The 23197-nt window shown below is 41.4% G+C and overlaps 1 protein-coding gene across 1 annotated transcript in view; it reads left to right on the top strand.

Annotated features, from left to right (window-relative positions):
• Positions 1 to 23197, top strand: part of SKAP1 (src kinase associated phosphoprotein 1) — a 302947-nt gene that overhangs the window by 244078 nt on the left and 35672 nt on the right. The window contains exons 6-10 of the mRNA XM_010843145.1: positions 9312 to 9389; positions 10331 to 10414; positions 13159 to 13283; positions 15589 to 15652; positions 17778 to 17987. Of these exons, the coding sequence (XP_010841447.1) occupies positions 9312 to 9389; positions 10331 to 10414; positions 13159 to 13283; positions 15589 to 15652; positions 17778 to 17987 (561 nt within the window). The remainder of the gene's footprint in view (positions 1 to 9311; positions 9390 to 10330; positions 10415 to 13158; positions 13284 to 15588; positions 15653 to 17777; positions 17988 to 23197) is intronic.

Raw genomic sequence — 23197 nt, 5'->3', positions numbered from 1 at the left:
TTTTGAGCATTACTTTACTAGCGTGTGAGATGAGTGCAATTGTGCGGTAGTTTGAGCATTCTTTGGCATTGCCTTTCTTTGGGATTGGAATGAAAACTGACCTTTTCCAGTCCTGTGGCCACTGCTGAATTTTCCAAATTTGCTGGCATACTGAGTGCAGCACTTTCACAGCATCATCTTTCAACTTTCAAGATTTGAAATAGCTCAACTGGAATTATCTAACAAATATTCACTCCCATATTGCCTTCTTAGACCACAAGTCCCATAAGGCTGGAAGTGGTTTCAATTCAGTTTAACAAACATTTATTGGGCACCTACTGTGTGTGCAAGACCCTTGAGGATACAGAGAGAAACAGGTATATGACTAATGAATCAAACTGCCCTCTATGAAAGGGACCTGACTTCCCACCGCAGGTTTTCTTTAGGCTTCAGGAAGTTAAATAATTAGCACCAAACTCCTTGGAGTTTAATGAGTGTATTTTAGGGAAGGATTATTCTTTATCCCACATCAGTTCAACAATTACAGTACAGCCCTGCCCTGTGATGGGTCTCAGCCGTTCCAGCTATGCCTCAATCTATCAATAATTCTTACTCTCCTTACCTAGACACTTGGGGTGCAAACACTGGCCCATCTCCTTGGGGCACAGCTATATTGGATCCTTCTTTGTTCCCTCATGTCAATCCAGGCACTATGATATTTTGTTCATTTAATTTTTTTCAAAGTGCTCTCTGTCTCCCTCTGAATGCAAGATCTATTTTTACCCTCCTTCCCTTTTTAGGCCATCCTCCGTATTGCCTTCTACCCAGATCCCCCGCTACATTCTTTTTCCTGGGAAGTCCCTTTTCTATTTCTTCATTCAGGCTTTTAGCAGTTTTACATAGTAACTAAGGTCTTATGTACATCTACGCAAAGAGACAAGAATGGAGAGTGTTAGGGGAAAGGTTTAGGGTCTCTGGGAACCAAGACTGTGCTATAATAGTACCCGATAGAAAATGGTATTAGAGCAGAGAAAAGAGAGGATATAATTCTATTTGGAGAGAGAGAGAAAGATTCAGAAGGGATGTGACATTTGAATTAAGTCTTAAAGGAGCACTCCCTCCTCAGAAAATGGTGATAGAGATTGAAATTCCCAACCAAGAAAAACAGCACAAGCCAAGGCCTGGCAGTATAAAATACATGCCCTATTCCAGAAGGCAAAGCCTGTCACTTATTGTTTGGAGTATTAGGAAGGATAAGGGGTTGGGACAAAATGAAACTGGAAGATAGGGTGAGACCAAGTTTTAAAGTTTTTGAAGAGATGGAGAGTTTGAGTTTCCTCCTACAGGCTAGGGAGAACCATTAAAGGCTGTAAACAGGAGTGTGACAGGGCCAGATATATGTTTCAGGAAGATGATTTCTGGCCACAGTATGGTGGACAGGTAGAAGTTAAACCAGTTGAAAAGTGACCCCAAACCCAGGGAGGGCTCTTTTTCTTCCCTTTTCTCCCTGTTCTTATCATAATCCAGTAGAGAAGTAAGTAAATATATTTGAAAATAGTATTTTGTCATTCATTTTTAAAGATAAACACTCTCAAGTAACACATGTATAAAAGTGGCCTGTCTCAAGATGAGATGAGAATACAGTGATCCTTCAAGATTTGTTAAAAAATATATATATACAATTTGGCATTTGAAATCCTCTCCTTCCCCTTCTTAGAATCTCAAAGCCATTTGAAGCATCACTGTCTGGGTTTGGGTCAGGATTCTCACTTTATCCTGCTGCCACTTACTGTGGTTTGGCTGCTAAAAGGAATTCAGGTCATTTGGATCTCTGTGGCTCAGTATTAAGGATGGATTCTTAGGATTAAAAATAAAGCTAAAGGTACTAAATTAAAGTGTTAGTCACTCAGTCGTGTCCAACTTTTTGTGACCCCATGGACTGTAGCCCTCCAGGCTCCTCTCTGTCCATGGAATTCTCCAGGCATGAATACTGGGGTGGGTAGCTGTTCCCTTCTCCAGGGGATCTTCCTGACCCAGGGATCGAACCCAGGTCTACTGCATTGCAGACAGATTCTTTACCATCTGAGCCACCAGGGAAGCCCCAAGTTATAGATACATGTTATTAATAAAATCAGAAGACACAAGAGGCTTCCTGAGTTTAAACCATTTCTGTGGTGATTACATGAATTCTCAATCTTTTTTCCCATAGCACATGACCACCAACATTTATATGTCCAACCCACTTTCATAAGAAACCATGATTTTGAAGAAACACAATTATTTTTTCAAGGAAATAAAGCTCTGTTGGAGTTCTTGATTGCCATGATTATAATACTACATCAAATGTGTTTAATCACCATCGACTGTGGCATAAATAAAATACACTATAAGTCATTTTTAATTGACTTTTCCTTTAAGAAAGCATATTGAATGTAAATGATGGTATTATTATAGAAAAGCTTTGAATCCATTCTTATTCTTAAAGTGAATTACTCAAAATCTCTGCCATTTCTATCAATACCTTCAACTGATCAAAAGATGCCCTGGTGTCCTAATACCAGGATTGAGAATTAATAAATTATTATATTGAATTAGTTTTATTAAATTGAATTAGATGAACTATTTACTTACTGGATGCTGTTGTTTATTCCCATTTATTTAGATGCTAGAACTGGTGCATTGAAGTTATCATACTTAGAGTTGGAAGGCCTTTTTTCCCAAAACTTTCACTTCTTGTAAGTAAAATCCAACTGAAAGTAGACATGGAAGAGGAACATCCCTGAAAACCACAGGCATCTGTGGTAATTAGTGTAGTGCCTTTTTGTGGAAACAAGAAGTTTCTTCATATGCCATGAACATTAATTGTTTCTGTATGTTACCTTATAGCTTGGCATTGGGGCTTCCCTGGTGGCTCAGTGGTAATGAATCCGCCTGCCAATGCAGGAGATGCAGGTTTGATCTCTGGTTGGGAAGATCCCCTGAAGAAGGAAATGACAACCCACTCCAGTATTCTTGCCTGGGAAATACAATGGACAGAGGAACCTGGCAGGCTACAGTCCATGGGGTCACAAGAGAGTCAGACATGACTTAGCGACTAAACAACAAACGAGTTTGACATTATTAATGGACGGTTTATGAAAAGAAACCAATTTGGATATTTGACTTAAAAATCTTGCTTCTTTTTAAACCAAGATTTCTTCCTTAAAGAGTAAATGAATCATGTCCAAGATTCCTGCATGAGCCCCACAGTGGACCAGGCTTCCTTTTCCTTCTTCTCTTGTGTCAGAGAGGCCTTTCAAATCTTGGTGTTCAAGCAGCACTGTTTGAGAGCTCCAGGTTTCTTTCCCTTGCATTTTCTTTTCCTTGTGTCCTTTTATTGCATTCTTTTTCTTTCATTTTTGTTCGACATATCTGTTGATCTCTTGAATTTCACACAGACTTGCCCTAAAAACAATTCTATAGATTAGTCATCTAGTACCTTACAAAGTAAATGAGAAATATAGGACCTTAAAGTAATTTTTTGATATAAAAGTCTTGGAATAACCGCACATTGTGTCTATTTCTTTTTCTGTATTTTTTTTGGCTGTACCCTGCAGCATGTGAGATCTTAGTTCCCCAACCAGGGATCAAACCTGTGCCCTCTGCATTGGAGTCTTACCCACTGGACCACTAGGGAAGTCCCACATTTTCCATGTTTAAATGAGGTCTCTTGTGGGCAAGTGAGGTGGGAAGACCCTTTCTTTCCTCAGCTACTTCTGAATGTGTCTCCTCAGCTGAAACTCAGGGTGGTGGAAAGTGCTTGGGCTTTTCTAGCTGAGCAGCCTTCAGCAAGCCCCGTAATTTCAGTAAGCCTATTTCCTAGCCTATAAAGTGGAAATGGCAGTAATACAGACTTCACAGGGATGCTATGGAGCTCAAATTAAATGTGAAAATGCTTGAGAAAATGCAGGTTAGGACCTGTTAGGTTTTTTAAAAACATTTTTATTAAAATGTATTAGTTTTAATAATTTTATACATCAATTATCTATTTTCTTCTTAGCACTTCCAGCCTAGACTCTACCAAGAATTTTCTGTATCCTCAGTGTAACAAATTTCTTCCACAGATTTTTACAGTTTGGTCTGTTACCTGGATTAACAGATTTTTTTTAAAGACCTTAAAATACTGGAGGGGAAACAAGGGTCCATCAAGATCTCCTGAATATTTGTTTCCTGCATTGGTTTTAACGATATGTGTGATTTCTACCATTCTCTGATATCCTTCAGTCTAGCTCCAATTGCACTTATTTTGTTTCTTAGTTTCTTATGTCAGAGTTTGTTGAAGAACTTGGTTAAGTACTTTGTGTTCAATCCCTTCCTTTCATCTCCTATCCAATTTATTTCTCCATGAGAGTAAAGGCTTCCATGTTTTTGAAACTTTTAGGTCCTAAGTCTATTATTATTAATGGCTTAGAATTTTTCACCTTACATGTGTTAGTATATATTCCTTAATAAGCAAAGCACAAAGACTTAAAACTGTGAGAAATAAATGTAAACTCAAGTGGATATTGAATGGAACCAGAGCAGATCAAGACTTATGTAAGCCTGTCCCAAGGGACTAGTGAAGGAAAAATCATTGAAAGCATTGTCCCTGTTTCATGTGTAGAAGATGAACACTTCCTGCCAGACACCTCAAACTGTCATTTATTGACTGGTTCCTGAAAATTGAGAAAAAAAGCAAAAAGTAATCCAGAAATGCAAGAAGCTAAGAAAAATAGTAATGAACTTACTAAAGAAGGACTCAGAAACCTAAAATAAAGGAGAGGATTTAACCAACAGATTATTCAGTCACTCAGTCATGTCCAACTCTTTGCGACCCCATGGACTGCAGCATGCCAGGCTTCCCTGTCTTTCACTGTGTCCCGGAGTTGGCTCAAACTCATGTCCATTGAGTTGATAACCATCTCATCCTCTGTTGCCCCCTTTTCCTCTGGCCCTCAATCGTTCCCAGTATCAGGGTCTTTCCCAATAAGTTGGCTCTTCGCCTCAGATGGCCAAAGTATTGGAATTTCAGCTTCAGCATCAGTCCTTCCAATGTATATTCAGGGTTGATTTCCTTTAAGATTGCTGGTTTGATCTTGCTGTCCAAGGGACCCTCAAGAGTCTTCTCCAACACCACAGTTCAAAAGCATCGATTCTTTGGTGCTCAGCCTTCTTTATGGTTCAACTCTCATATCCATATGTGACTACTGAAAAAACCATAGGTTTGACTATACAGACCTTTGTCTGCAAAGTGATGCTGGAGATTAACAACAACCAGACAGGAGACTACTATACCTCCCACCCTACCTGCCATATCCCCTTTGATTTTGTCCATTTGAGACACTGTGAAGTATATCTGTCATTTTGCAAATGCACACACACACCAGTGATCTGTGAGAATTGGAATCACAAATGGAACTTGACCATTCCCAACCTTCAAATTTTAGATTTTATCCAACCTCATCCCCCCAAATCCCAGGTCCTATATCATGGGTACTTTAATGAAAGAAACTGGAACTTCATCCTGCCTGAAATTCACCCCAGGGAGCTATCTGTCTCCAGGATGGAGTTGGCCTGGTCTCTTTTTCAAACAATTGAAAAGAACTTGGATTAAAAGGAAAGGAGAAGATAGAAGTCCAGTTTAGGGAGAGGAAAATGTTGAACAAAAGATGGAATTTTTTAAATCATTGATTTTCATTTCAGGTTGATTGGGCAAGAGACCAGGCCAGTACCTATAATGAAAGTTTGTGGCTACTGTTTTTTGCTGCAACCTTTTTGCAATAGAAATTGTGCGGCCTCTGTGCTATTAGCCTTGTGCTGTGGTATTGCCAACTGATTTCTCCAATTCTCTTTTCTCAGTGGGCTAGAATGCGGCTGATTAAATAGGCCGTGACTCACATAAGCTCCCGTGTCTTTTTTATTGACTACTTTATGGAAATGTATCACACTCCAAAGGGCCCCCATTGTTGTTGCTGTGCGTGGCTAACTAAGGAGTCATGCTTAGTGCTGAGAGATGGACTTCTACTCTGCAGAGGTGGTATGGGTGGGATACAGGGTTTACAGGAATCTGGATGGGGAAAGAAAGATGTCTGAGAATTTCTTTTATCTTCATCTGTCATTAAAGTTGGGTGGCCATCACTTCTGGGTAACACTCTTCTCTGTTGATCTTATCTTTATGGCCCCACATCCTTCAGCTAAGTGAATCTTTTCTTTATATGGGCTATTCTGAGAGATTTAGTTAAGTGCAGTAGGAGAGAGAGATTATGACACTAATGCAATTCTGTTTTGTGCTGATATAATGTGATACACCCCTAGGTTTATCCAAAGAGCAATTTATTCCCAATAAATCTAAATCATTTCTTTTGTTTTCCATCAAGGTGGTGATATCTTTTTTAGGTAATGGACAAAAAGCCTTGATTAAAAAAAAAAATTATATACTTAAATGTTTTTGCCTTAAAATAGCAACTCATGCAACTGTTTGTGGCTTCTTCCTTCCATTTTTATGATAATAAAAATGATATTTTTATTACCATCCCGTAAAACATCTACATACTTTCTATTACATGTTAAGTAACTCTGCATATCGGTTCACCTGTGAATTCAGACATACAAGGCTCTTCCAGCCTCATCACACAGGATGGGAGTTAATGTGTATATCCTCAGGACCACCAGTTCTTGATCAGTGAGACCCTGAGCTGACACTGAAAGGGGAGAGAACTTGATTGCCACAGTGGCTTCTCACCTTGGATTGAGATTGATCTGGATCCCATCTGGGTTTATCTAATAGATTGTGGAGGTAATAAGATTGGGCTCAGAGTCAACTTTACATTGAGAACAATTCTGTTATTGCAGTCATCACAGAGTGCCTTAGACATAGAAGACGATCAACAGAATAAAAATTGATTTGATCTGATTTTTTTCCCTAGCCATTCCAAACTTCACCTATAATCCCATTTTTTTCCACTGCCCATAAGGGAATGCAGGCAAGAGAGTTCATCAGTACAGATTCCCTCTAATAAGAAAGCAACATACACATCTTACAAAAACACAGCATATAAAATACTGTATTTCCAGCTCTCTTCCTCTTCAGAATCTTGTTGATAGATGACCAAGAGAGGAAATTCAGCAACTCATTCAGTGCCCAATTTTAGCAAACCAAGCGTGACTTTTAAGGTAAGAAGGCAGTGATGGTGCTGTCCCTGCTGCTGCTGCTAAGTCGCTTCAGTCGTGTCCGACTCTGTGTGACCCCACAGACAGCAGCCCACCAGGCTCCCCCGTCCCTGGGACTCTCCAGGCAAGAACACTGGAGTGGGTTGCCATTTCCTTCTCCAATGCATGAAAGCGAAAAGTGAAAGTGAAGTCGCCCAGTTGTGTCTGACTCTTCGCGACCCCATGGACTGCAGCCCACCAGGCTCCTCCGTCCATGGGATTTTCCAGGCAAGAGTACTGGAGTGGGGTGCCATCGCCTTCTCCGGTGCTGTCCCTAGTCTCCTAAAATTAGTAACTTTGAATTCAAACATCTCTGCTGCATTATGTCTTTGTTTTCTTGGTGGTGGCATTCTTGGGTTTCAGTTGGTGGGGAGAGAAAAGCCTCATGCTGATAATGTACTGAAAGTAAATGAAATTAAATAAGCGAAGCAGTGCTCATCACTACTTCCTTCCCCCCTGGGTAATTCAATTCAAGCTCTCTCTCGGATGGCAACTCACAGGGACTGTCTGTGTCACCCCGCTGGGGCCTGGAGTCTTAACATCTAAATAAAAGTTTCACTCAAGCATTTTTTATGCTCCTGCCAGCAGGATCAGTGAGCTGGTGTGGGCCCATTAATGTAATATTCATACTCACAGACTCTCCCCGAACACGAGGCAATGTCTTCCCATTTTCATAATTATAGATGTTCCATAAAATGGCATTTAGATTTGCATTAAAAAAGGAGGTTTGAATTCTAATAGAACGTTTAACATGTCTTTTATGATTCAGACTCTTGGCATCCTTAACAAGAAATTGTGTCTCTAAGTTTAACAAGACCTTAAAAAAAGGGGGAAAAAAATGGTGGGAAGAAAAGATGGAAACTCCAGGCTTAAAGGACCCTGTTTTTCTTATCCCTTGTGTCTTTCATTTAATTTTTAGGCCTCTAGGAGCAATTTATTTTTTGACAGCAGGCAGAGAGGATAGGTTCTCCTTCAAGGGCCTGCTTAGCTGCACCAGGTCCTCACCCTCAGCATGATCTGCTTCTCTTTTCTTGGAGAGCATTTTCAAAGAGACATTAGAATTTTCAGAAGGGTGGGAGAAATGAAAGAATCCTAGACAGATGAACTTTCCTTTGCTGCTGTTCATCTCATGTGTGCACCCTGAGACCCATCCAGGAGATTTATAGCAGCCACGGAGTTTGCTAACTGCAAAACACACAAATGGAAACAGCCCATGAACAAGAAGTTGAAAATAAGAACAAATAGGAAAAAGAGTCAGGCACTCAGCTAAAAAAGAAAGAGCTCTTCTGATCTACATTTTTGAAACTAAGCTGGAAACAGCGTAGAAGCAAAAAGTTTAGTCCCCGAACCTAAAAAGAATGAATATTAGGACTATGCTAGTCCACTCCCTTCATTTCTCCTAATTAAGAAGTACAGAGTTTTTCATTGTTTTTGCTGTTATTTTTTTGAGAACTAAATTCCTTCCTCTTTGTCTCTGACCTTTACCCCTCCCTTCTGTAAAATGAGTATAAACCCTAGTGGTGGAAGACAAATTAGGATCTTGACTTCTCAATAAATTTGTACCTAACGAGGCTAATTGAAAGCCAAGAGTGTTAGCAGCATACAATTAAAAACTGATGTCAGACCAGATCTTCTCTGTGTAAAGGCTTCTACCATTCCTAGACTTTTCCCTTGACATTGACAAAACCGGGATTTGGCGATTATTGCCAAGTTCAGCTATGCATAGCCTTTCTTTGTGTGAACTTAATAAAAGTATATTTACTAAGGTGACTTTCTGTTTGTTAGAAAAAGGTGAGTGTGTGTTTAGTTAAGCAAATTCTTAGGTTTTTGGAGTCCTTTTCTTACCAATCAGTGCACATTTAAACAACCTCCCTTGTACAGACTAATATTATGTTTAAGTCATTTTAAGCAGTTTCAGCATTAGATATAGTTAGAAAGAAAGAAAATTTACTCCCCTCCAGTCACCTGGAGATTGTTTTATTCTGTATCATATTTAAGCAATAACCCGTCTGCCTCTTTTCATTAATGTAGATTATCTCAAGTAGCCCAAATCAATGAAAATTCTGTCAGATTTCAACAAAACATTTTGCTCTTATTCCTTTTAGGAATGGAAGACATCGAAAGAGGAGCTCAAGAGCTTGATAATATCATCAAGCAAGGATACTTAGAGAAGAAAAGCAAAGGTACTGATTAGACCCTCAGATCTCAGAACATTCCAAGAAGAGAATGGAAATGAGGAAAAAGAGGGCCAGCCCAGGGAATGCATTCTCTGTGCCCAGTGCTATACTAGGCAGGTATAAGGCAAGAGGAAAGGAAAAAAAGAAAAGTCTGGTATCTGTGTGTAGGCTGGAAAGACCTGGCCCCAGATCTCCACTTCATCAGGACAGGGATTGGTTTGTCTTGCTCACCTGGTACATCTGCTTAGTAATTACTTGTTGAATGAATAAATGAATGACTGTATTATTGTTCTCATCTCTCAGTGTGCACCCATAAAGAGCGAAACTGTGTTGCCTCAAGTGTAATTTTTATATCATATGTGAAGCAGCTGACTTTCAAGTTTCAGACAAGTCCAAATCTTCAGCTCTCATTCTTTAATTAGGATAGTAGGGTTGGAGTACCAGGTTTAACACTCAGGCAAATTGGCTTAGTACAAAGAAAGACTTGCTCATGCCCATGGCCTAGAATGTCACGGCCATGGGTCTGGGTGGACTCCAGGAGTTGGTGATGGACAGGGAGGCCTGGTGTGCAGCAGTTCATGGGGTCGCAAAGAGTCAGACACGACTGAGCAACTGAACTGAAAAGGCAACAACACATAAAGATCTGGAGATGTGGAGAATTTTATAACTACAGGATGAGGATAGAACCTGAAAGATAAAGGAAATGTAGAGAAACCGCTGAGGTCAGAGCAAGCAAAACCTGTTTAGAACTTGGGCCTTTAACTGAGTGAGTCCTCTGCACTCTGAGTCAATATGGGATAACCTGTGGGAGTGAAAGGGAGGGTTTTACAGTCCATTAACCTGGAAAATAAAACAATAACACCCTGGACTGTGTGTTGTTGGATTTTACGGACTCTTCAGTGATTGTAGTTACCTGAATTTATGTCCCTTACTGCTCTCCTGTTTAGATCATAGTTTCTTTGGATCAGAGTGGCAGAAGCGATGGTGTGTTGTCAGCAGAGGCCTCTTCTACTACTATGCTAATGAGAAAAGTAAGTGTTCTTCATTTGCACAGCAGCACCTCACTCCTGGATGCAAGCACTTCGTAAATTCTCAAGCACTTAGATCTAAACTTAGTAGTCCTTAACTAACACCCAGAAAGAGACATGCTTAGGAAAGAAGCTTGGCTAAATAATACCTTGCTCATCACCAAAAACTCATACCAGTTTAGAAATTATAGCCCCTTTAAGCACTAGGATAGTGTGGTCAGCATATCAAAAGGCTACCTTATGACTAATAACATATTATCGAGGTCAAATGCCTTGGCATTTGTTAAAAAAGAACCTCAAACACTTTATAGGCATCAATAATATAGGTTAAATATTGAAAAATAATAATTCTGAGAAGGATTTTAGCAGCTTACCAACAGCCCAGAAATATAACCTTTGAGTACGAACTCTCTAAGAGCGTGCTTCAAACTTTATCCTACTGGCTCCTGGGATGTAATCCAATGGACATCCCTAGAGCCATGGAGTGTTGAGACCCCAATAGTTGCTGTGCCCGAGAGACACCCTTCAGCCAGATGGCAGCAGCAGCAAAGTGTTGACCCAAGCCAGAAGCAGCTTCTTATGAACCACCACTGACTCAATCAATCACAACACTCATGAGCTATCCCTAAAAGACCTCCCATCCTGGCTTAACACTCTTGCTTAGTTCATGAGAAGGAATAGAGGATTTAAGCACAAACTGGAGGAGCTACAAATAACTACAAGCTAAAAGTTATCACTGTAGGTGAATGCAAACTTTGAAATAGGGAATTCCTTCCTGCTGGATAGACTGCTGCAGGAGTAATGCTGCCACGCAAGAGGAAGATAAAGTAGCAATCTTGCGGGGATTTCTTTGGGTTGTACCACCTTACAGAGGCCAGTGGTCCAAAGTAAATCCTTTATTGTCCTTTCAGTAATTTTCTGTTTCTCCTCTCTTCCTTCTTTCCTGGGCTTATTCCTCTCCCAAAGCCTGGATAGCTAGTCAAGGGAATAGTCAGATACTTACACAGTTGCCTTTGGACTTCCTGCACCTTTGGCTCAAAAGTAGCAGAAAGAACAGCTTTGCTAAATGACATGGAATCCTTCAGATTAGATCTTGGGCTTCAAGGCAGTTACCTCACTCTGCCTCTCTGCCTGCAACAGTTATCACTAACCTTCATCTTGGGTTCACCATCACGATTCCTCAGAGCCTTTCCCATATATGGGTAAAGTGTGAGGTGTACTTGGAAATGATAGCAGCATAACTCAAAACCTGAATAATAAGCCCCCTGCATCCTTCCAACCCCTAGCCCACTCTCAAATCCAGCAACTCAAGTTTCTCCCCTGAATTCTAGGCTAGCCAGGTTTTATTTTCTTATTTTGAACCTTCAAACTAATGTAACATATATGCCCTTGGTAAAATGTTTATCATTTCCCTTACCTTTAAATACGTGGTTGGTATATCTGGATATAAAGCCAGGTATCACATTCATTCATTCAGAATCCTTCCCACGCAAGGTGAGGAGGGAGAGCAAGAGTGAGAGGCTTGGAGACTTTTATTGACCATTTTGCCATCAGAGTGAAATAAAATCTGGTGACCAAAGAACAACAAAACATTTTAGTGGCCAGTTAGAACAAGGAGAGATACTTTAACAAAAAAGATTCTGGTGTCAAAAAGCACTGTTGCATGGCTCCCTTCTTGCCAGTTACTTCTTATTGTGCCCAAGACATTTTCTTAGTAAGTACAGAGTGTTTGTGTATTTGTTTTAGCTCAACCAGGTGAAGACAGATTCTTTTACTTTTCTGTAACTATTTTCTTCCCATTGCCACCCCTCTCATCATCATCATCAAAAAGTAATTCATTCTAGGGACTTCCCTGGTGGTCCCGTGGTCAAGACTCCATGCTTCCAATGCAAGGGGGTGTGGGTTGAAAACCTCAACAGGGAACCACATGCTGTGAGGTGCGGCCAAAAAAAAAAGAAATTCATTCTGCAGGACAGAAAGCATGACCCAGACACTGTGGTTGTGTCTTCTACAAGTTCTGGACCACACCACGAGGACGCAAAATCGTTGGGAACCACCCCCTCTTTTTCTGTTTCTAATTCTTTTCTAAGAGTGACAGGCAGAGTAGTCTCTCCTTTCACTCACTCAGGGTCCTTTTCCTTTTATGCTCCCGTCCTCATCATCTAACGACACTCAACAGTACTCTGCTGCTTCCCAGTCTGACTGCTTGCAAGGGGGATAAAATACTGAGTTTTAGTTATTCTCCCTCTAGCATAACTTCTACCTGACCAGCAGGAGAGGAAGAGAAGTCTAGCCCAAACGCTACGTAGGACATAGGAGGAGACCCGGACTTAGGAAGCCCCTTGTGCTGCTGTCCCTCCCCTCACATGTGCTCTGCTGGCCCTGATAATAATGCTTCAGCTCTATAATAGCCTTCAAGAGCCTCATGTTTACAGCCATACTCTCCCCGCTGTATAATTTCTTCTTTCTCTTATTATAGATCTCTTAACATTCTAATAAATTCTCTGTCTCTGTTGTACTCTTTTGGCAAAATAATCTTTCACGTTGCATTCCCTAGCTTGGCAGTGATCTCTGCCTGGCTGTCACAGTAGCGTCTTCTTAAGCTTCTCTAATAACCCTTCCTCGACTATTGTGGTTCCTCAGGGAGGTAACAGCTGTTTCTGTGCTTTTATTTTACATCCAGAGAAGATGCCCTCCCTTGGCAGTTGCATCTCTCTAGAGATAAAGGAAGCTTTCCTGTCTTGCAGGCAAGCAGCCCAAAGGGATCTTCCTCATTAAGGGCTACAGTGTACGGATGGCCCCCTACCTGCGAAAAGATTACAAGAAAGAATACTGCTTTGAGCTGACCTCCCAGGATAGGCGCAGCTATGAGGTAGGATGAGCCGAAGAGCTGGAGATCCTCATTAGTGTCGCAGTTTTGTTCCATGTCGCATGTGAGCTGTGGTTGTGATGCTGGATGCCATCCTTTGTTACCTGTCGTTTCTCACCAAGACCTTCTTTCTTGACATGTCCTCGCCTTGGCTGTGTCATGCCCACCCTTCTGTTGCCACATTCATCCATCCATCCTAGATGCTGCCTTTGCCAGGCTTCCGTCTCTTCATCCCTTCCCTTCTCAGTCTCATTCTGTAGGTGAAAGTCTTGTCTATTGCAGCACACAACCCGATTCTTTATTCAGTCTCTAATTCCATGGCTTTAGTTTTCATTCTCTTTCTTTTTCAACTGATTATCTTCACTTCCTCTTACGAAATCCAGAAAAAAGAGAAATCTGACTGTAGGGTGAAGAAATAATTCATTTTTGCATATTCATCTTGCTATCCAAAATAATCTTCCTGTGTATAGGTGCACTGCGTATCTCTGGAAAGATTTCTAAGATACTAAAGCAATGAGTACTGAGTAATACTAGTGACTACTGAGGAACTAGAGGACTTGAGTCGGGTGAGAGAGACAGTCTTCACTGTGTTCATTGTATATATTTTGATATAATAGGTAATGCATTATAAAATTAAAAAGGCCAAAAAAAGTCTGAATATGGGAATATAGCGATTTTTCACCAAAAATATACTTTTACATTGAATACACGTATTTTGTGGGTGTATACACATGTTGTTTCCTCCTTGTTGGCTACTTTTATCACAGTTTTACTAAAACAATTTAGAAAAACTTTAGCTAACTTAAGAAAAAGAGAAAAGCCGTGCTAAGGTTAATATTAACCACGTACGTAACCCTTTGACCCTTCAAGTCTTTCTCAGCACTCATCCTTTCTCGTTTCTACAGTATCCTAGCCCTGATTTTGTAAAACTGACCTAGGTTTTAATTATGTAATTTCAAAAGAAATTTTTTAATTTAAACCAAACTTTTCTATGGAATTTTTTTAATAGATCTATCTGTTTTTATTATTAAGTTCTGATTTGCAAGGCCCAGATAAAAATGTATGTAAGTCTAAAACAATTTCCCTAGTAGTCATTTTTATAGACAAGTGTTTTTAAGAAATCAAGAATGACAGTATTTACTAATAAGTTTTAAGCAGGAATCTAGGTTTCTTACACAGCACATGTTTTTATCTTACCCTAATGACCAGATAATAAAAATGTTTTTCAGGAACAGTCATTTCAAGTTGATTCATTTAAAATAAGAAATCACTAAAGCCCGATGGCCTGTTTTGTGAATCAGGATGTAGAGTTTGTTTACTTCTTCTCTTTGGCCCATTGAATCCAAGTCATTACCATAGTCTGTGGATTCTTCCTCTACAATATCCTTTGGATCTTTCCCTTCTGATTTATTTCTACAGCCATCACAATAGTTAAGTCCCTATCACTTCATTCAGAGGACTAGTTAAGTAGCCTTCTAGTTGATCTGTCTCTAATTTCTCCCTATTTCAGTCTGTCCTTCTCACAATTGAAAGAATCTCCCTCTCCTTTTGCTAGAATTTACAGTGGCTTTATCTGTACTGCCTGCACTTGAAATCTGAATTCCTAAAACTCAAAGCCTTTTCATCAATTCTTCTTTGATCCTCAGCTCTCCAGCTTCATCTGTTAACTGTTCTCCAGTCAAGCTGATCTGCCTACCTTCCCTATACTTGATGGTCTTATTTCTAATCTTTGGTGGCTGGTTCTCCCTACCTGAAATGTTCAGCTCCCTCCACCAGTTTCCACCAACTCTCTTTAAAAATTCAACCCAAACAGTATTACTTCAACAAGCCTCCCTGGCTTACCAGAGGTGATAATAAGTGCTCCCTGTCTTCTCTCAGCATCCAGCTGTTTTCAGATGCACTTACCTTGTAGTGTTCCCTTGTCGAGTGTGTGTGCTGTCTCCAAAACTGACATGTTCATCTGAAGTCAGGAATTTGGGTTTGCCTTTGTCTCTGTAAACTATTCTCAATAAATGCCTGATGAATGAATGGGTAATCAAATGAATGAATGCACATGAACATGAATTCTGGATTCAAATCCAGCTGTCAACTTTGGGTATGCAAATTTACAGAAGGAGAAAAATCTCTTTGAGTGGGATTTTGATCTTTTTTCTAAATTTTAATTCTCAGGAATCTGAGAATTAATGAGAATTCTGAGCCTTCTACTTGACTGCAGTTCAGCTCACAAGATTCCTCCCCTTGAACATCCCTAAAGGATTCACAGAAATTTTAGTGAAAGTGATAAACTAATTCACTAATTTTTCTCTAGTTTACAGCTTCTAGTCCAGCTGAAGCCAGAGACTGGGTGAATCAAATAAGTTTCTTGTTAAAGGGTAAGTATCGTTATTACAGAAACAGTATTTCGGTCCGTTTTCAATTCAAGTTGTATTGCATAAGTATAATCCATGGACTTCAATATATTTTTATCTGCCCATTCTCCCTATCATATCTTTCACATGATAACAACAAATAGTACCATGTGTGATTCAGAAGGAAAAGAAACCATCAACCTAGAGGTGACCTCTAGTATCCTTCTATCTCTTCCACCTAGAGGCAGGCAGGTCTGTAATATTTATAATCACCAGAAAAGAGATGCTAAAAACCAGCTCAGCTCAATTCAGTGTCACATAACCCCTTATATTCTGGAAAGGAAATACATGATACCAAAGTCATCTAGATATGGTTTAGGTTCAAAATCTTCCAGCTTTAGTCAAGTAGAATAATCTCATCTAGGTGGCCTTTAAGAACGTTGGACACAAAAAACAAATTGCTGTTTCCCAAACCACAATCAAATGTTCTTTGCTTTGCCTGGGAAGAGTCCTGCCTGAAGATGTTAAATGACTGCTCTTAGAGTACCCTCTGCTGGCCATCCTGTAGGCACAGCAGTGACAGGGCCCAGGCAGCCTTGCCTGGGAGGGGCTTGGCAGGTAGGAGCACTAGCCTTGAGTCTGTCGCCTGACATTGATAACCCTCTTGATGGTACACATACCTCATGGCAGGTACCTGCCTATGCAGAAAGGCAGAAGCACCAACTTCGTACGTGACCCAAGACCTAGTGAGAAGAACATCAACCTAAAAACACCAAGCCTTTTCATCTAGTTTTTTTAATTCTGCTATAAGATTTTATTGTGGATAAAAAAGAAGGAAGCACCAGAGCTTTAATTACAATTGCCTCTTTTACTCAGTTTATGCCTTTACTATCACAGGAACAAAGTATTGCATCCACCAAGAGCGTCGCGTATAATAGACTAGAACCAGGCAAACATGAACACTGATGGTGAGGCTACAGGGTACGCTCTCATCTAGGTGCCTTGGATTTATGCGTGTAATATACCCCTAAGTGTGTAAACCTCAATAAAACTCCAAGCAGCTTTATTGAGCTGTACCCTGTGGTACTTTCAGAATCCCACATTGAAGAAATTAGTCATTCCATTTTATTTTAAAACAAACAAAATAATAACATATGGTTTAAGCCACAGATGTGTCTTTGATCCCTTCCTCATATGAGGTGGCACCAGAATTCAGATGAAAATAGTTGCAAAATCTTTATTAAAAGCCTAATCAAGCCAAACAGTTTTACTGTATTTCGAAATGAGCATCGGATGTCTCTCTGTTCTTTCTTCCCCAGAGCACCCTGCTTGCTCTCGCCCATCCTGCAGAGGCCCCTCAGCAGGGTTTCAGAGAGCACTCTATACTGCACCTCAGAGAATGAACCTTCCCAGTTCCCCATTAAAATAAGAAAGCAATCTCCCTCTCCTGCCCTGTGCTCCCCAGTGCTGTAATGGCTCAACATCCTCTATGTGGTGACCCATTTTAAGGTCAGCCAGACTGTACAGTTGCAAAAGGACATGGAAACCACATCACTCAGCCATTCCATCTGGTCCTATATTACCATTATATTTTTCCACATCCCACGTTCTCTTCCTCTTCCACTTTTGCCCACTTTTCTCTTTACAAGCAAACCTCTCTGAAATTCTGCAGTGAGACCATAGGGGAGATGAATGAGCTTGTGACAGCTCAGGTATCCTATGGAAGCCACCATAGTTTCCAGGCCCCGTGCGCCCCAGAGAACCTAGGCCATCACTCACGCTCCCAGTTTTCCATTTGACAAGCAGCGCGCGGCACGCTGGCATTTCCCCTTCTGGCCTATTCTCTTCCCTTCACCACGTGTGCTCTCACACACCCATACTTTTCAGGGCTGCTTCATCCTGATCAAGTTTTATTGCAAGAAAGGATTTATGTTGATGGTTTAAACCTGATGCAGTGCTAGTCTGGCCTTTTCTGTAGATTTCCTGCCACCAAGTCCCGCATTAGAAATAACAGCACTTAACCTGGTGTTTCATTTTCTTTTGACATGTTTTATTCTCATCCCTCCTCCTCCTTCTCCCTTTTTCCTTCCCTGCCTTATCCTTTTCCTTTTCACCCTGTCTTGATTCATTCCCATCTCTGCCCTGACAGACCTGAGCTCCTTAACCATTCCATATGAAGAGGAGGAAGAGGAGGAGGAAGAAGAGGAGAAAGAGGAAGAAGAGGAGATGTACGATGATATCGATGGTTTTGACTCCTCAAATTCTGGTTCCCAAAGCAGACCCATTGTCTTGCCTGGTAGCGTGGGGCTCAAAGAGGCTATGGAGGAGAAAGAAGATGATATTTATGAAATCTTACCAGGTGAGACATTTCGCCTTCTAATTACCTTCCTCTAGTTTAGAAACTCTAGACCTGGTAGAAGAATAGAACTTGGACAGCTCCAGAGGAAGCCAAACCTCTGAAGGAGGCACTACGAGGAAGCTTCGGTGATTCCCAGCACAGAAGCCCTGCCCTGGGGGCAAGATGGGTTGATGGGGGTGGGGAGTGTCTTTTATCTCTGCACGTGAAGCAATTTATTACAAACATCAACAGGTTCAAGAGTCAAGAATACTCATGCTGGTTCTCATAGGTTCACTGCGAATTTCATCAAAACTCTCTAGTTTGAACTTCTTTTCTGTATAATTGTGAGGATAATGGAAAGTCACCTCAAATGATGAAGGATGTGAAAAGACTGCAGAAATATAAACGCCGACAAGCCTTTTCAGTAACACAGTAAAGCCTTGACAGAGCACAGATCACCTTTGCCTAGTCCAGATACACCACGAATCAAACCACATCTCTTGCTAATAGACCTAGCGTGTGTCCTCTGCCCACCATTACACCGGGTCTACTGTACGTATTTCTTTTTTATCCGAAGGCATGATAACCAGCATCTCAAAAACTGTGCAGTCATCACTGCTCCTGCCCAGCTACTTCCTGTGTGGGTAACAGCAGCTGCTGAACAGTGCGGAGCACAGTGGGGGTCAGGCTGTGCAAAAAACGAAGCCTGAGCCTTTTAATTGTGAGGTAGTTAGACCACAGGAACGCTGAATCTTCAAGTCCATTCAGAAAGATCGCTCCTGTGGAAATTTGCCAGGAGTTCAGTGCTCTGCTGAGAAATCCAAGTTAAGTCTAAATTTATAGCAATTTAAACCTCAATCCCAGATGAACCTAGGAGCTGAGGTGAGCCTAACACTGAAGTCAGGGCTGGTTGCTAAAAATATTGTTAGTAAGCAACTGACATTTCAAGGCTTCCTAAGAAGGGTTCAACCCTGTCAACACCGCATTCATCTCTCCCTTGGGGAGAAGCTACGTCATTGCTTCCTGAGTTGCAGGGCTGTGGCTATACATATCCTCCTGACTGGGACCTCACGCACTCAGTCACCAACCCACGACAAGAAGAGCCTGCTTCTCCCAGCGCTTCCAGCCTCTGCCAGTCCACGACTTCCCCAGCCTTTTTGTTGTGTTTTATTATGCAAATTATATCTTGGTTGAGGTCGAGCCATTTCTTGTGTCTGAAGTTAAAAAAAAAATGATAATTTCCTCAGCAAGTCATTGTCGTTAATGAAGTTTTACAAAAACAGATACAACCAAAGGAAAATAAAATTTCACAGGTGATAAATTTTTCCAATTTCCCTGGCAGAATTCGATAGGATTGTTAAATTAAGAGTGAAGGTGTCTGTTAGAAAGCAACGAGCAGTGATGGGTAATTTTATAGAGTGGAAAATTGAATCAAATTGCTACATTAAAACACAGCTCCTCTGAGAATCTTCCCTTTCACAGTCTGCTCCATTGCAACAGCAGGGTGCAGAAATGGATCTAAATCACAACAACCCCTAAAAGAAGATGTACTCCCCAACTTGGCCAGAGGTTCCTGATGAGCTCACATTCCACTTGCTGCTGTCCAGGCTGGGGGAGATATCCAGGTGACACTCCACTTGAGGTCACAGCTGTGTAAGAGTGCCCTGGGAACACCTCACAGAGCCATTCAGCCTTCTGCGGAGCAAAGAAGTGTTGCTGGTGCCCGTGTTTACTTCTCAAAGGAGCAGGGAGAAGGGAGCCGATGCTCAGACACACAGAGCAAAGGAGAGTAAAGGCAAAGATGCCTCAGAAAGTAAAACCTGACCCCAGGTGGGGTGCTGAGTGTGCGACTGGTTTCTTAGCAACCATCCTTCCCAGGCCTCTTAAAACCCTACCCTCAGCCACTGTGGCACTGCCCAGTGTGCCAAAGCTCATGCCAGTTTGGATATTGGAGTGGACTCCAAGGACATGGAGACTGGTCTGCTTTCTTGAGGAAAGCCACTTACCCTGTGCTTACAACAGCTGCCCCTCAGAAGTGAGGAAGGCCACATCACAGGAAAACCAGGGTCTCTTTCCAGGTTAGGGCAAAAGCAGCCAACTTGCTGGTTTATTTTCTAAAGGACAGGGCTGTTCCCAGCCAACAGGTTCTTTCCCAAAAGCTTCTATCCATCACAGTTTTTAGAGACTGCATTGAAGTTGGGATATATTGGCATTTTATTATGATGTGATTATTTCAGACACAGGTCTCCATCAGCCAGCTTTCCGTCCATGCTACTCAGCTTGTTGCTTCTGAAATTGCTGCTAGTTTTGCCTGTGCCACCCTCCCTGTCTTGGAGGAACTGAGGGAGGATGTGAGGGAGCCTGACACTCATCTCAGAAGACCACCCCGAGCAGTGACATGTAAGACACGGCATGATGTCACAGTGACAGTCCTGGCTCTGGGTCAGGATGGACCTGCTCTGCCATCTGCCAGCTGTGAGACCTTGAGCAAGTTATCTGCCCTGTCTCTCAGGTGTGGTTTTGCCAGCTGTAAAATGGGAATAACAATAGTAGTGTCACAAAGGATGCATGAGCAGCCTGGAACAGAATGCATAAAGCACTGAGAGCCCTGGCATACAGGCAGTGTTCAGTAAATGCTGGCTATTCTCCATTTGGTGGCATTTAAACAGAAAGTGGTGCCTCTTTGAAGAATCCTGGGAATCGGCTCATTCCCCATCTCCGCCAACCAGACCTAGGACAGTCCAGTCGGACATTTTCAGTGATACGTGTGAAGCAGGTGAAACTGAAAATCCTGAGCAGATGGAAAGTGGCTCACACCTTCTGCTCAGGCCCATTTTTACTGCGAAGACAGGTGCTGGGTGGAGGGACAACTGACAGTAAGGTGGGATTGTGCTAATGTTGCACACTCATCAATAGTCAGATGACTTGGGCCTCTAAGACATGTCTCACCGTAACAGTTAAATGTGCTTTGTAGAGAATATTTAGCCTGTCAGTTCTGCTTCTCCTTCCTCTTTGGGATGGGGCCTACACCAGCCTCACTGTCTCTTATGGGGAAGGCTGTGTAAGTGAGATCTCCTCCCTTCCAGAATATAATTTTAATGGACTTCCTAGTTTTGAAAGAAAAGTGCCTGTAACATATACCAAGTCAATACAAAAATGTTTTTTCCTAATCAAAATAGTGTATGGATCATCAAATTAAATGCACTACATCACATTAATCATGGGATAATTAGCATTTGCTACATGGCTAGCACTCTCCTTCCCTTGAGGGAAAACCAGAGCACTCGAGGTTTTCAGCCAAGACCACAATATGAGTCCTAGATAATATGGTTTCAGGATTGTTATCTACTGGGATTTCTGAATATCCATGTTAAGAATATGGGAGCCCTTGATTTTAAAGATCTCATTTGCAGTAGATTAAACTGTAGGGAACTACCAAAAAAGAAATACTAAAGCAATATGTAGAAAATGGAAGGCTTTTCTGAACCCTCTTTCACCCCTCCCCAAAATTATTTTGCAGCCTAGCACAGGCCCAGTTTCATGATTCCAGATTCCATAAAAGGACAGTTTTTCATCAGGTTTATCTTTGGGGCCTCAAGCCTGGAATCCAGCAAGGCACCTGAGACCATTGAAGAGCTGTAACTGAGGCCTCGCAGCAGCTGCAGTAGCAACAGAATCTGGCCGTGTTGTCTGGAGAGATTTCAGGAGAGCACATGGAAAGGCAAGGCGCCTTCCCTGGGAATGTCTGCACATCTGAGGCTGCCCGCACTGCCCTGGAGGGCCATTATAGACTCAGAAACTAGATCACTTTATAATAAAGTGAATAACTGGGTTTTTTTTTTTGTTTTTTTTTTCATTTGAGACAAATGGAAACCATTCTTTGGAATTATTTTTCCCCCATACAATTGTCCAGACCCACAGAAACGGGGAATGATGATAGCAAGAAGTCTAAGGAAAGAAGAAAAGCAGACACCAAAAGTACAAAGTTCGTGAAGAAACAAGTTCCAATTTCATGGAAAAGCAGGGATCCATGAGGGGTGCATCAAAGAATCAAAGCTACCATCAGGCCCCTTCTTGGCCTTTTCTTCCCCTCAGCCTTGTGCACCCCTGGCTCCAGACAAATCTGCTTTTGACCAACACCAAAACTGGAACCATGTATTTTCTTCTACTTCGAATCCCCGCCCCCAGTCTGTGAAAGGGGACCCACTGAGTCTCCTCAGTGACAGCTTCCCAGAGACTCAGCTGGAACTGAGCTCTGGTTCAGCCTTTACCCCAGGGATTTGTATTTAGGTTTTTCTCCTCCAATTAGTAGGTGCTCAATTATGATTTTTGAAATTAAATTCAGTGTATTCCAAGTGTTGCAGTTAGCAAAAATTGAGTTTAGTATCTAGTACTCAAGATCCTACCACGGAGATAGGATGCAAATATTTTGAGGTAACAGTTGAGATTACCAGCTATACAACAGAGAATTAAATGCGCTATTAGCATCATGCTCCTATTTGCCATGTTGTTTGAAGAGGTGCTGTAGCATCCATGGATTTATAACATATCTATGCATTCTGTGGAGTGGTTTCTATTTCCATTTTTTGCCTGTTCCCTTTGCACTTAGAGGTTATCTGCATTTCTGCTGCATCTGTCACCAGAGCACCTTGACATCTGGTTGCACATTGATACATTCGGCATTTTTAAAGCTTCTATCACTTTGCTTCACTTGAGAGAAGTGACCTCCCTCTTTCTTATCTAGTCATTTTTAAAATTTTATTCCCAGTTCAACTGATGTCAGAGCAGCACTTCAGAAAGGAGCTAGGTGTCATAGCAAGCTGGCTCCTCTCGGGGTCCCCACAGTGGAGTCAGTGTCCTGTTCCTCTCAGCCTCTCATTAGTGTCCCTGACATTGTGCCAAGAGTGTTGATTGAAATCAACTCTCTGGATACTGATGCTCATTTGTGATACCCCATGGTTCTCTTACACATTCGCACAGTTAACAGAATCTTCCTCAACTGTTTTCCCAATTGAAATGAAATATTTGGGAATCAAGTAGAGCATTTAATGTAATAAGTGGACAGTAATCTTTAGAGGTTAATTTGTTTAAAGCCTGTGTAAGGTTGGGTTCCCATATGCGCTGTTAGGAGCAAGAACCATTATAATCTATTACTGTTTAAAGTTGAGCAGCACATAAATTTTAATTCCTCCTTAAATGAAGATGTATTTTAGTAGGTGTCATGCTAAAAA

The sequence above is a fragment of the Bison bison genome, unplaced genomic scaffold (assembly GCF_000754665.1).
Source record: "Bison bison bison isolate TAMUID 2011002044 unplaced genomic scaffold, Bison_UMD1.0 scf7180017864180, whole genome shotgun sequence".
Lineage (NCBI taxonomy): Eukaryota > Metazoa > Chordata > Mammalia > Artiodactyla > Bovidae > Bison > Bison bison.
The sequence above is the reverse complement of the archived record's forward strand: the minus strand, read 5'-3'. Positions and strand labels throughout refer to the sequence as shown.